Below are 13,392 nucleotides of genomic sequence, written 5' to 3' on the forward strand. Positions count from 1 at the left end.
ACTGGCTGACCGGTCCACAGCCCCAAAAAGGTTGGGGACCACTGACCTAGCACAATTTAACAGCTCAATGTCAAATTATTTTAAAATGACTGTAAATGATGGTTTCAAAGTGCACAAAGTTTTGGATTTAAATAATTTGAATAATTTTACATTTTCTTTCTCAATATTTCAAAAACTGTAAAGTTTATGAATACTGAAAGTACAAGTAGTAATGTTTTAAAGCCAAAATTGGTTGAAAGTGTGATTGAGTCTTTACTTGTCAAAAAAAAATGTACGGAAAGGAGCAGGAGAACGCTATGAAGCATTCAATTACGGGAAAAAGAATTGAATGGTTTACCCTTTGAAATGTTGTAATACTGTTTTCAGAAAACTAATACCTTTTTTCCAATTCGACTACATTGAGCCGTTAGATATAGTTTCTCTGGCACCTGAGAAATGAATCATCCATGAGACACACCTACGCGCATAAGTAAAAGTACACTCGTGTGTCGGCCTGGCAGAAGTACAGCAGAGTGTAACTAAAGCATGCGGCTCAGAGGCCACTGCAGAACAGGGAAGACTGGACACTGCCAGCTAACCAGCTGTCAGAGATCCAGAGAGGGCTAAACATTGCTCCGTCTCAGTGGGACCAGACTAATTTCCCTACAGTAAAGCATGTCCCACATGGAGTTGCAATTAAAGTAAGTAAAAAAGAAGTCATTTGGAGGAAAAACATGTCATTTTCTTTACATAACAAAATGTTGACAATGTGTGTTTGGCTTTGTGGTTTCACAAAGAGCAAAAAAACAAAAAAAAAAAAATGTAGGGAAAAACCTACCAGAACTCTGCCAGTGAGTGTCTGCGCCGAGATCATGACGCCGGCCCAGTCTTTGACCGAAGTCATCCATCCCACCTCACTGGCTGGTGCCTCCTCCTTCTCATCAGTAGCTTTTGCTGGTCGATCTGCTGCCTGGTTGTTGGCAGGATTGTTAACCTTCTGAGCCTCCTGGAAGGAAAATGAATAATATAATTTAGCAAATATGAATGATGCTGTTGGCTGTAAGATGCCTCCAATTCCTACACCTTGAACAGATCCCACACAATCACCTGCCCACTTAGGGGCAATTAAGAAGTTTAACAAAATGCCATTGTGTGGGACTATCCCATGTGGAACAGGAAGTCTTTTATTTTGAAAGGAAGCTTGTCAAAAGTAAAAAACTATTTGCTTTTTCTTTGTAAATTCCTGCTTTTATTCATGAAAAAAAAAGAAATATACTTTATATCAAAAGTAACGACATTTTCAAAAGGGTGAAATATGACTTTGCAGCTCCTGTTTGGTTTTGATCAGTGAGAAACAAGTCCAAATGGCTCTTTCAGTATTAAAGGTTGCACAAAAAGACCCAGTTGCGATTCAAACTAGGTCTTTCTCGCTGTGAGGCCTCCGCCCCACAATAAAAACAATAATTTTGAGATCATTATATAATTATCAGTTATCATCAAACCTCCAGCAATAGTTGATTTCAAGCTGAAACAGGGCAACCACCATTGCATAATGGAACCATTAGGTTTAGATAACCGACTGTACAGTGTCTGCAGTTACGGTTCTTTTTTAATGTGTATTTTTTATGTAAAAATTCTCCTTGAGGGAAAGCACACACAACTGTAATTGTCAAGCAGTCTTTCTGATGCTCCTCGCCATGTCCGAGTGAATGAGCAGATCTGCATGGCACGTTTACTGACATGCTTTACTTGGCAGAGTCACGACATGCAGCTGTTGCCATCCAGCCCTTCACTCATCTGACACAAACAGGCAATCCAGACTCCTGCCATACAGATACATATGCAGATTCCCCTTTAGTTTGAGCCTCTGAGGCAATTCAGAAACTCCACGTCTTGGACCAAAAGATTTTCAAACAGTGTTCAGGCTTTTAGCAAATGTTATCCACCAAAAACTAGCAGAATCGCAGTGTTACCTTGATGGTGAGTTTCAAGGAGACGGGTTCATGTTCCGGCAGAGTGCTCATATAACATGGTTTACAATGTTCCTTTTCAAAGTGACATATAACAAGAAGCTGTCTTGGCACATTATGAGCTCTGTCAACAAAGTGGACATTTTCTGACTCCGCTTTACGTCAAATGGCTGCAGTTGGATGCGGCGACTTCACTGACATTCAAAAACGATGGCACAAGCCAAAACTGTTTGTGCTGACAGTTGCGTTTCTGCTTTTTGTAGTCTGTGTTTTTGATGCAATGAACTGGCAATCTGTCCAGGGTGCAGCCAGCATTCACCCATGACCCAATTTTGGATACAGCAGGAATAGATACAGCATTTGCCTTTCAAATTTGTATGAACAATAAAGAAAAATGTACGAAAACCACTAGTGTGACTAATGTTAGCCTATATACAGCACACACTGAGCCAACCATAAAAATACACGATGAGTATTTCTGCAGGGATCATAAACGGAGCAGCAACAGATGCTGCTAGGACAGTGATCTATCCATTTCGAGGGGATTGGCGGGGCAAATTGGATTACAATTGAAAATAATGTGGCCCTGACACAGCTGACATTATTTTAATTTTAATTCCTGCCAATAAACCAGGCCAAAAACACCATGACTTTGACATCAGATCATTTTTGGTTGAGCATCTTGGCAGTTCGTAGATTGTATCAAATATCTTGATCTGATTCGCATATGTCGTTTGGCAAAGATTTTACGTCGGATGCTTTTATCTGGCATAGCACTCTGTATTTAACTGGGCTTAGAACTGACCATAGACAGTAGAATCAATGAACTAAATGGACCATGACTCAGACCAATCACTGTTGACGGGTTGCAATATAGTGGTAGACGTATCAAGAAGTAACGGAGATTTCGCGAGGGCCAGAGGTAAGGCACTTTCTATGAGTGACGTCAACACCTTGATATGTCCAGTAATAGGCATACTGTCAATGGGACAGACACATTGAGAATCTGGCTTGGGCCCCCTCGTGGCTACATTGTCGAATCATAAAACTATTGAATGTAACATAATATTTATCTTGCGTCTTGCGTCTGTGCTTCTTAGCAAATTAGTCATATTTGACGAAACAAAAGGCAATTCCTCACTTTTAAGTTACATTCACACCGCCCTCCAAGTGGCCACTCCCAATAAAAAGTCTTCCTAAACGCTCATATACATTCGTTCAGGCTTCCATGTTCAAAACTCTCACGTTCAAGCGCCACTGTGCAAATTTCTACAACCGCTCTATGTATACCTATTAAACTAGGTCAGTCTTTAACCAATCAGGGCAGCACATTCTCATGCTCAAGTCGTCACATTTTGACACTTGGTTAAGGACCCCTCCATGTCACTTGTTGACGTGTTTGGTGTCCCCAACTCGTCGTTTTTCAACATACTGGCTGTTCCCATTACACCCCAACCTCCGGGCAGCAAACCAGAACCGGTCCAGTAACGCGACGCATAGCTCACCGGTACCAGATCCAGTACGGAATCAAACCTGTACCAGACACGATGTACCAGACGCAGTACCGGACACGAACCAGTATTGGTTTAATCAAATCAAATCAAATCAATCTTTATTTATATAGCACTTTTCATATAAAAGTATAACACAAAGTGCTTTACAACAAAAGCAAAACAGTATAAATAATGTAAAAACAGGCACAAAAATTAAAATTAAAGCCCCCTTCCCCAGACCAGCCCACAATTCACCCATCCCTTTCTCCCCACCCACTCCCAAACTTATAGAAATAGACAATAGGAAAACAGGCTGAGCACGTAAATTGGGTGTTCGAAACTAGCAGTTGGGACCTCCCTCTCAATGAACAGCTGCAAAGCCAGCCAAACGCAGCATCCCAGACAGGGTCCCGCCTCACCGCGACGAGGCGGTGATGCAGGTCCCCATCCAGAGCTGCAACGGCTGAACCACAGCTGACTCAGAGTGAGAGAGGTCCCAAATGAGGAAGGTTAGGGTACCAGTGCTGGACGCGTCCTTAGGACCAGTGCACATGATTTTAGGAAAAGCCAGCTCATCAAAAAACGACAAGTCGGGGACACCCAAAACATCCAAAAGTGACAAGAGGGGTCCTTAACCAAACATCAATACGTGACGATCTGGGAGTGAGAAAGTGTTGATCAGGTACTCTGATTTGATGAATGGATGTCGCCCAAGTCTTTCATATATTGGAATAGAGGTGTGAAAGAAAGAACCTCGAACAAGATTTGCACTACTTTTAATCTTTCGCACCAACCCTCTTCCAACCGTAGGTGGCGGACACACGCTAGTAAACAGCATAAAGAAAAAGAAAAAGAAGCCCCACCCTTCTTGTCCAGTCTGAATTTGATGGGCTATATGCACAAGAACCCACGTTTAGCACGTTCTTAAATGTGGCTCATATACCCGGTGTGTCCTTCGCTTAAGATGAGTTGTGCCCAATAAATCACTATGCAAGCACTCTGCAGACATGTTAAACCATAAGGCAGCCAGTAGAATTAAAATAACAATGACAAGCACTAAGCAAACACAAATGCACTAACACTATTACTTTGGGAAAGAAAAACAACCCTAAAAAGGCGTGGTGTAATCACATTTCACATATATAGCTCAGACTTGGAGTCTGTTCTGTCTTTAACCCGGGACGGCGTGCTCTGTCAGTCCATCATCCTTGGGAACTCATTTGGCACTGCTGCCAGCAGTCCTCTCCTCTGTCACATGCTGCATTTACTCTGGAAAGTGTGCATGCATGCAGGTCACAGTGTACAAGGATTTCTATGGTTTCACTCTGAGTGAGGGCCAGAGCTCTCCCAACATTCAGTCTGTCCCCATCAGAACATAAAGGGAAGAACTGCACGCATAGATCTCAGACAATTGTCTTTTTTTTTTGGTTTAATTTATTTCATTGTCGCTAAAGTGGGTTGCTCTCAGTTTTAACACAACCTAGAGTGAAAATGTTTCCCCTCAGTTTCTAAATGTTTCTGTTTTTAAAAGCAGAATTGTCTAAATTGATCCTTGATGAGGATGGAAAAAACTCAGAGAAAACCAAAAACTACATTTGTCCTATTTCTGTCAGTGTATTTATGAACTACAACATATTTCTTGATGTTTGCTTTCAGTAGACAACAGTTATATCCTCTCAAGGTGCATACACACTGATTGCATCAATTCGTCCAGAATTTCGGGCTTCCACGTCTGGAATCCACACAACTGTGCGTCGCTACGCAAGTTTTTAAGTCCAGTTGAGAGCTCTACATACAAATCAGGCATTTGGTTCGACTCCCGCCTTGCCCGCCCATGTGTCGAAGTGTCCATGGGCAAGACACTGAACCCCGAATTGCCTCTGGTGGGAGGTTGGCGCCAATGTTCGGCAGCGGAGCCACCACCAGTGTGTGAATGTGTGTGTGAATGGATGAATGGGTCTGTGACTGTGAAGCGCTTTGGGCCCTCGAAGGAGGGTAGAAAGCGCTATACAAGTATACGCCCTTTAACATTTACCATTCATTAATTGTGTGCTGAAAATTCAACCTCGTTATTTTTTTTCACGCTAAATCGCAGCAAGGCGGAACTGTGACCAATTGGGAACTCGGATTTGGTAGTGACTGCTCAAAACATGGACGTACCAAACGTTGCAAACATGATCACGAAGGAGACATTAATAATTATACAATAATTTAATGTGAATCCAAGATGGATGCTTAAAGATACAGAGCTGTGAAAGCAAAAAGTCTAAAGAAAGATTTCCGGGATTTACACCACTTTGACTTTTGGCTCTGAGCCTGTATCTATTGTAGATGGTGGACGAGTTCTAATAAACAGTAAAACACAAAAGAAGAAAAATCTCTCCCTTGCCACTTCAGCACGGGTCTAGTGTATACACCACTAGCTGTATGCGCGTTCATGAAACCCCGTAGAGTGCGTTCCTGAACGCACCCCATGGTGTGTATGCAGAATCACTCTTTGATTCTCTTTAGCTCTTCTGCTCAACAGTCTGTCTGCATTCACACTGCAATAAACCACTCCAGGGTTTACTTGCAAGTAAAAAATTCATTTCAGGTTGACCAAACGACCCACTCCAATGAAAATCTTGTTTTTAAAATGATCTTGTGGCATTTTTCCTTATGATATATAAACATAATTACGCTTCATTCTGCATTTCTGAGTATTTTCTTCTTCAAATCACTAGAAGATAAAGAAAAAGGTCATAGTAAAAAAGGCTGTAGCTGTGACTTACTATAATCGACGAACTTGCTCTGCCCCGTTTCTAATAGCTCCATAATTTCTCACTTTGTGTTTCAACAGTAAAATCAAATTGGGATTGTGAGGGGGCTGTAAGCAAGTGGGAGATAGTGTAAACAAATGGATGATGGGAAGCAGGGGCAGGCTTCTCCTCGTCAACAGTCAGAGGCATATTTCAATTGAACTACTGCCGCTCTGTAAAATTTTCAGATTTGGGCTAAAAACTGCATAATCATATTTAAAAGACCACTGGAAACGCTTTGACAATAGATCAAAATATATTTTTTATTATTATTATTCTTATTAACAATATGAAATACACATTTTCTGAAAGTCTGTGAACAGCCAGCAGCAGCAGCTCCTCATGCGTTACGCTGTCCCTCATATTTGCGCGTGTTGGAGGGGGAATCCATGAATAATGCATGAAGTCACAGATTGATGGTTTTGCAGATCAGAGGAGATAATGTAAACAAGGTATTCCTTCTAGGTCATTTGACTGGCTGGCAGCAGACTAAGCCAGCGAGAGGCAGTGAAGCAGCCTGTTATGGGAGAATCCATCTGCTTGCTATGTATACGCACCTGTGATGTCACACTGAGAGGGAGCAGGGGGAGAGCGGGAGCATCGGGAGCCAGGAAATGTGTTTACAGACAAACTCCAGAGGAGGCAAAAATAAACAAATGCTGCGTCAATGCGAGAGCCACATAACAGAAGCAGACGATTCATAGCTCGCGTGCACTTCCCAGAAAAAAATAAAAATTTGTAAAGACTTGTTCACTCCCTGGTTCCTGCCAAACTCTAAAAACGTCTGCATATGTTACTTTACTTATGTCTCCATCAAACATGTATGACGTTCTTGTCAATTTACACCAAACAATTCCTTCCAGTGATGCTTTAAATGTTTAACAGGGAGAATATCCCAAGCAGCTGTTGGGATGTGAGCTGCAGGCAACAGGCTGCAGACCTACAGCAAACAAGCAGTGCTCTTACGTTTTTAATGTTCACCTTTCGGCATATCCCTTCAGGGGTCGCAGCTTTCACCGATCCGCACATATGCCCTTCTTGAATTTCATTTTCATTGCCAACAATAACATAAAAATGGTCAGATTTTAGTTCAGTTTCCAACGCATGTAGTTCATCCACACACTTGAAGATATTTTTATAACAAAGCAGATGAGCACTGTTAATATTAGGATTGCACCAATTAACAGAGCACACAGGGGAGGCCTGATAATAATGAGCGAAAGAGGGGCGGAAAAAATATGACACAAGAAAGAAGACAAAGAAAGGAACGAATAGTGAGACAGGAACAGGGGAAAATACGGTGGCCCTGAAGTTCAAATCCCACCAATGAATCACTCAGTGCAAAAACATTAAAGTCCCACTCCAACCCTTTTTTTTTCTTTTGTAAAATTGTTTCAAATGGCCAAAATCAAGAAGTCTTTGTCGTTTTTAAGACAAATTTTATTCACTGGGGCAGTAGCCTGTTAGATTTACAATTCTGGCTTGTGGGAGGGACTGTAGGCTCGGAGCAACCCCGCCCCCTTCCTCGGTCTGCTCACACGCAAGCTTATAGCCCCAAGCTAGCATTAGCGGTACAAAAAATAATGTTAAGCAATATTGGATCAATCTAGCCGTACAGTTTTCAGACTAGATCTGACCAGGAAAATGAATGTGAAGTGGGAGCAGAGTGGTAAGAGAGACTTTGGCACGCCCAGTCAGGAGTTACGTCACTCGCCTCAGAGTTTTCTAGCATCCGGTTTTCTGATCCAACATTTTTTGGATTAAGAAATACTCAGAAATGCAGTTTTAGAAGTAAATTATTTAATCTATTATGAAAAAAGTGCTACAAGAACACAAAAACATATTATTTTAATTGGAGTGGGTCTTTGAGGATCACAACTGAAAAAGCAAAGCAAATAATACAAACACAAAAAAGAAAAAAAAATTGAATGAAAGCTAAATTCCAAAAAACAAAACACAACTCTCAAAAATTTTAATGAAGTAAAAGTGAAATGTTTCAGGGAAAAAAATCATTGCCAGAAAGACAAAAAAAAAAGAAACAGTGAGAAACCGGAAAAGATGTCTACTATGGGACATCACTAATTGGTTGATGACATTTGAGTTTTGATGTTTGCGTTTTTTTCAAATGTGCCTTTATTTTTGCATTATAGTAAAAGTTTTTTGAAGAGTATGGAGCATATCCAGTGTCGATTTATGCCAAATAACTTTCAGTTGAAATGATGGACAAACATCCTCATCAGTGATGTTTTAAAAGTACACTCCAAAAAGTGAAACATTGGATCAAAATTAACAAAAATTCTGTCATTTGTTACATTGAAAATTATCAATTTCCCTCAAAATAAAAATCTGAAAAAAAAAACTAATATTTTAACTGTAACAAATTACAGAACTTTTGTTAATTGATCCACTTTTTACAGTAAGTTTTCCAGTTTTTTTTTTTTACATTTCATTTTTGATTTTATCTTTTAGTATTTTGTTTATTTTTTTTGAAACATTTTTTTTGTTTCTGGAATTGAGTATGGATTTCTAAAATGTTTCTTCCTTTTTCATTTGTCATTGTGATATTTAATGTTTCTGCAATTAATAATTTATTGGAGGGATTTGCACTTCAGGGCTACAAAAAAAATCCACCTCAAGACAGCTAGAATCAAGAAGATAGAAATACTCAGAAGAATTACAAATCAAGACAAAGACACAAAAAAAGACTGAAAAATGGGACATTTGATAAGAGGCTCGGATGTTGACATTCAGAGATAACACAGGCAGTGAGACCGATTGGGATCAAGAGAAATGGAAAGTGAGGTTCAGACAGAAAGAAAAGAAGAGCAGCGTACAGACGTGCCCATCTGACTCGGCTGATCTGACAAGACTTGGCTATAACACAGCTGTTCCTGTGGCTTTCTAAGGCACCGCTCGGGAAAACTCTATTCCAGAGTGAGGGACTATTTTTAGGCTCACCCTGGGCGACAAGAAAGTAGTGAATCTCATAACATGCCGTGTTCCCTCTGTTTGCTATTTTGATGCCAGTGCAGTTACCCAGTGTCTCTGGGTTACAGACTTCACTGGGTCACGGCAGTACCCGAAGACAACGGAGGAATATTTAACCTTTCCAACAGTTTAATAAGCAGGCTAAATCTGACAAAGACCATGTGGAGAAAAGCTGTTTTTCCTTTCCCTGTGCATAGGTTTGTCCCTTCTGCTCCATATACAGAGACGTTCATTACCATCAGGGCAGCTATTGCCTCACCCTTTCCATAAAAAGATTCCCCTGGAATCAAGTCTGATCAGAAAGGGGATTTAAAAAGTTCAAGATCACGCCATTCCTACATCAAGAAATCATTAGGACCCCCTACCATCATCTTTAGATCTACTGGTCTTTCATTCTCGATTATCTCATTTTTTTTATTTTTTTAGTCAAAATCAGAATGACTTATATTGTTTTATAGGACAGTTTTTGCAGAAACTCCAGTAGTTCATTACAAATTTGCCTCAGAGTTGTGGCCGGTGCTATTGGTGCAGAGCAACCCCGCCCCTCTTCCCTTCCCCATTGCTGAGAGCTCAGAACAGGGAGATTCACCCAGGGACCCATGACGCTCAAAAAATGCAACAAATTTAAAATAATGTAAATACTTTTGCTCGGGTGAAAATCACCCCCGCGGTAGTGCTCTAATGGAGATTCTGGGTTAAGGGAGTCTAACGAAGAAAATTTGTCAAAAATATAAGTGCTGCAGAAACTGTTGTGCCTCTCAGAGCCAGACATGGTCTAACACCACTGTCCAAAACATGGCTTGTGGGCAAATAGGAAGACCCTTAATTCTTCCCCTACCCCTACAATTGTAGGGTTGTCCAAAATACTGTAGTTCTTCTGGACAACCCTAAAACAGTTTCAATCCTCATCCTTGTTTATTGATCTCCACAAGAAAAGCTCCTTCCTACAAATGGCTCCAATCCAAGTCCATCTTTTCTTTGTGGTGTTTTCTGGATTGGAAGAAAACAAACCAACTGGACAGTTGTGTGTAAAAGCTTGCTTACAGCACTCGCAGACTAGGACTAGCTCCAACGAGAGCAAGGAAGGAGGATACATCAGCTTTAGCTTCACTTTCTGAGACTGGAGGGAAAACAACCTTGAAAGTATGGTTCTGTTGATTCATAACGCTGTACTGAACCTCCTCCACTGACACAACAGCTAAAGCTTCAGTGACCCCAGATAAAAATAGAAGACCTGGGGAATAGCGGCTACGAGTAAGAACAGCTTAAACTGTCCTCTGGTTTTCTGTCTGGAACGAAAAAAGTTTTCATGAAATAAGGGATTTTTCATCAAACTTTTTAATTAAATGTAAAAAAAGCAGTCTAAAGGGAATTGTAAAAGGTCAGTTGTATTCCTTAGTCTCTTTAGTCTGACAGCTCAAGCTCCTGAGGCTTTATCAATCAGGAGGCAAATAACTCAATCTGTAGGTTTCAGGTCGCAAGCAATACATGACCCTGACAGACCTCAAAAATCAATAGTACACTTTTCTTTGCACAAACCCAGAGGAAGAACTGATAGCACATTTACAGTATTCACTTCCAGTCCCAAACAAAGGTAAAAAGTTATCAATCGTACTCCGACCCTTTGGTTCTCTCTCGTTTGCATCTAGAACGGTCAGTGAGAAGTGTGCATAGTGAACCATGCGATAGCCTACATTATATTTCCACAGGCAGTTACTGTACACGCTCAAAGCATAGCAGAAAGTAGGTGGAATAAAAACCAAAGAAAACATGCTTGAATGACATCAGCCTTGAATTGTGCTTTAGCCATTAGTGGCTCCATAACCTGAGGCTCAGTTCCACGTTTAGTTCCTCACTGTGCATGAGCAAAAGCATTCCAAGCAAGGAGAATGAGACAAGAGCATGGTCGTAAATGCTTTCGATATCATAAATAATGTGATATGGTAGATCTCTATAGCTTCCCAACACTAAATATTACAGATATTCTTTAAAATCTTTTTTGTGATGCTTTTGTTGCTTCAATTCAGGAAATTGCACAAATTCGTTCCACATGATCATTTTTTATTGGAGCATGAAAAAGCAGAATTCCTTTAAAGACCATCTTGTAAAACCATTTTTACAATAAATTACAAAAACCTGGGGTTTTTATGATGATTACGCTATTTTTAGGCAAATCAAAAAAACTATGTTGCTTTCTTGGACATAGCTTCTGCAGAGCGGAAGTAGTTCATTAGAAAATCCCATCTAGATGAGTGTTGGCACCGAAGTAAGCCACCACTTATTTCCCATGATCCTTTTGTTTACAATCTCTACTGCTAGCATACACCCAACCTAACATTACCAGTGCATCCAAAAGGGCGAGCAATATTGGAGCCCGATAGAAACTCAGATGAGAAAAATGAAGACCCACATGGATCTACAAGAGGATGAACCAGAATAGATCACAGCAAAGGACTTGTGGCCCACCCAGCATATTTTTTACGTCACAAATGCCCTTTTTGTCTAAAGTTTTTTCGTCTGGGTATTGATTCACGATTTAAACAAAGAAATATTCGGAAATACGATTTTAAAGGGCATTTAAAAAACAAAATATTTTTTTTTCTAGTAAAAAATCAAATTTTTTGAGCTTTTAAGTGTATTCAATTGTACAGTGTATTAAATCTCACTAAAAACAATCCCAAAGTGGTATTTTGATCTGCATCTAACATGACTTTGTCACTAATTTAGACCAAACAATTCCTTCCAGTGATGCTATAAATGTTTAAAAGGGCAGAATCTTCTAAGAACATCTGCTAGCAGTGATTAGCCGCTAACTTCGCCACTCAGCTAGTGTTGATCTGCCGCTAGGTTCGCTGCTCAGCTAGCGTTGATCAGCTGCTAACTTCACCGCTAGCTTCACCACTCATCTAGCGGAAGCTAGCTCAGCCGCTACTAGCTACTAGCTAGGTTGAATGTTGTTAGTTTTTGTAGGTGAAACGCAGACTTGATACCAAGGGTGGCTCTAGGATAACATCATGAAATTGGCGGGACCCACAAGCGGCGAAAGGCGCTGCCTCAAAGATTGAGGCGTCTTACTACCAGGTAGGAACAAAACCTAACAAAAATAATTCATATTTTATACACAATGTGTTTTTTTATGTTAAAGGTAATATATGAGCATATATAGCATGATATAGGCCCTTTAAGCTTATTTTTTTCTATAAATGTCACAACATGAACATGTTAAAACACCAAAAAACACAATTTTCGGCAGAGTGGGTCTTAAAAAGTGTGTTCAGAATTACATTTTAGCTTCATCAAAAGTTATTTTTCAGTCAACATGAAACTACGCCTTTTATGATAAAAAATAATGAGGCTTTACTGTAACATTGTTCCTGTGGTAACTGGAAAAAATGACAAAGTCAAAAACTGAAAAATTTCATTTTGGATTATATTACCACAGTAGACATTAAGAATTCAATACTCAACTTTTGCACATATAATCTTATTCAATGTTTATTCTTTACCTCTATTAATGTTTTTTTAAGATTCGCAATTAAAAAATACATTCCGAATTAGTTATGAAAAAGTCAATCGTTAGTGTATAATTAGTAATTTCGCTGCAAATGTATTAAATGACCAAATTCAAGGTTGGGAAATAAGTAAAATAAATGAATATAAATCAACTTGTAATCAACCTTTTTTCCTTGAAGTCTCGTCTTTTCCACAGAAGTCATTGATTTTCAAGAGAGAGCAGCAGCTGAAATAACAACTGCAGGCCTATCAAGCAGTCACCTGTCTTAACCTTGATCCCCAGCTGCCCTCCCAACACTTTAATGAGCTTTCTTTCCTAAATACAGACAGCTGGCTTGCTCTCTGTCAATAAACAGCTCAGTGAACAACAGACAGCTGAAATCGGGGCCCCATTACCTCGAACACAACAGCCCGAGAGGTGTTTGCTACAAGCGGAAAACTACAAGGCTTCCCTAATTGGCTTCCTGCTGTCTAACCTGCGCTGATCAATGACGGCGCTCTATAAAGAGCAACATCCACGTATGACTTACTGATAAATTTATTTATCCGCAAAGTGGTGGGAAGTGCAATGAAATGTTAAGAAACCAACCATCAGAATGCAAGTCCAAAATTCTTCTTCTAAATCTCCCTAATTCTATTATATTTAAAAGA

General features: G+C 40.0%; 1 protein-coding gene across 23 annotated transcripts in view; it reads right to left on the reverse strand.

Annotated features, from left to right (window-relative positions):
• kcnma1a (potassium large conductance calcium-activated channel, subfamily M, alpha member 1a) overlaps positions 1 to 13,392 on the reverse strand; it is a 174,463-nt gene that overhangs the window by 124,147 nt on the left and 36,924 nt on the right. For all 23 annotated transcript variants that reach the window (XM_036215390.1, XM_024296601.2, XM_036215391.1 and 20 more), the window contains exon 2: positions 818 to 985. In XM_036215390.1, the coding sequence (XP_036071283.1) occupies positions 818 to 985 (168 nt within the window). The remainder of the gene's footprint in view (positions 1 to 817; positions 986 to 13,392) is intronic.

Source organism: Oryzias melastigma, linkage group LG15 (genome assembly GCF_002922805.2).
Source record: "Oryzias melastigma strain HK-1 linkage group LG15, ASM292280v2, whole genome shotgun sequence".
In the NCBI taxonomy this organism is placed as follows: Eukaryota; Metazoa; Chordata; class Actinopteri; order Beloniformes; family Adrianichthyidae; genus Oryzias; species Oryzias melastigma.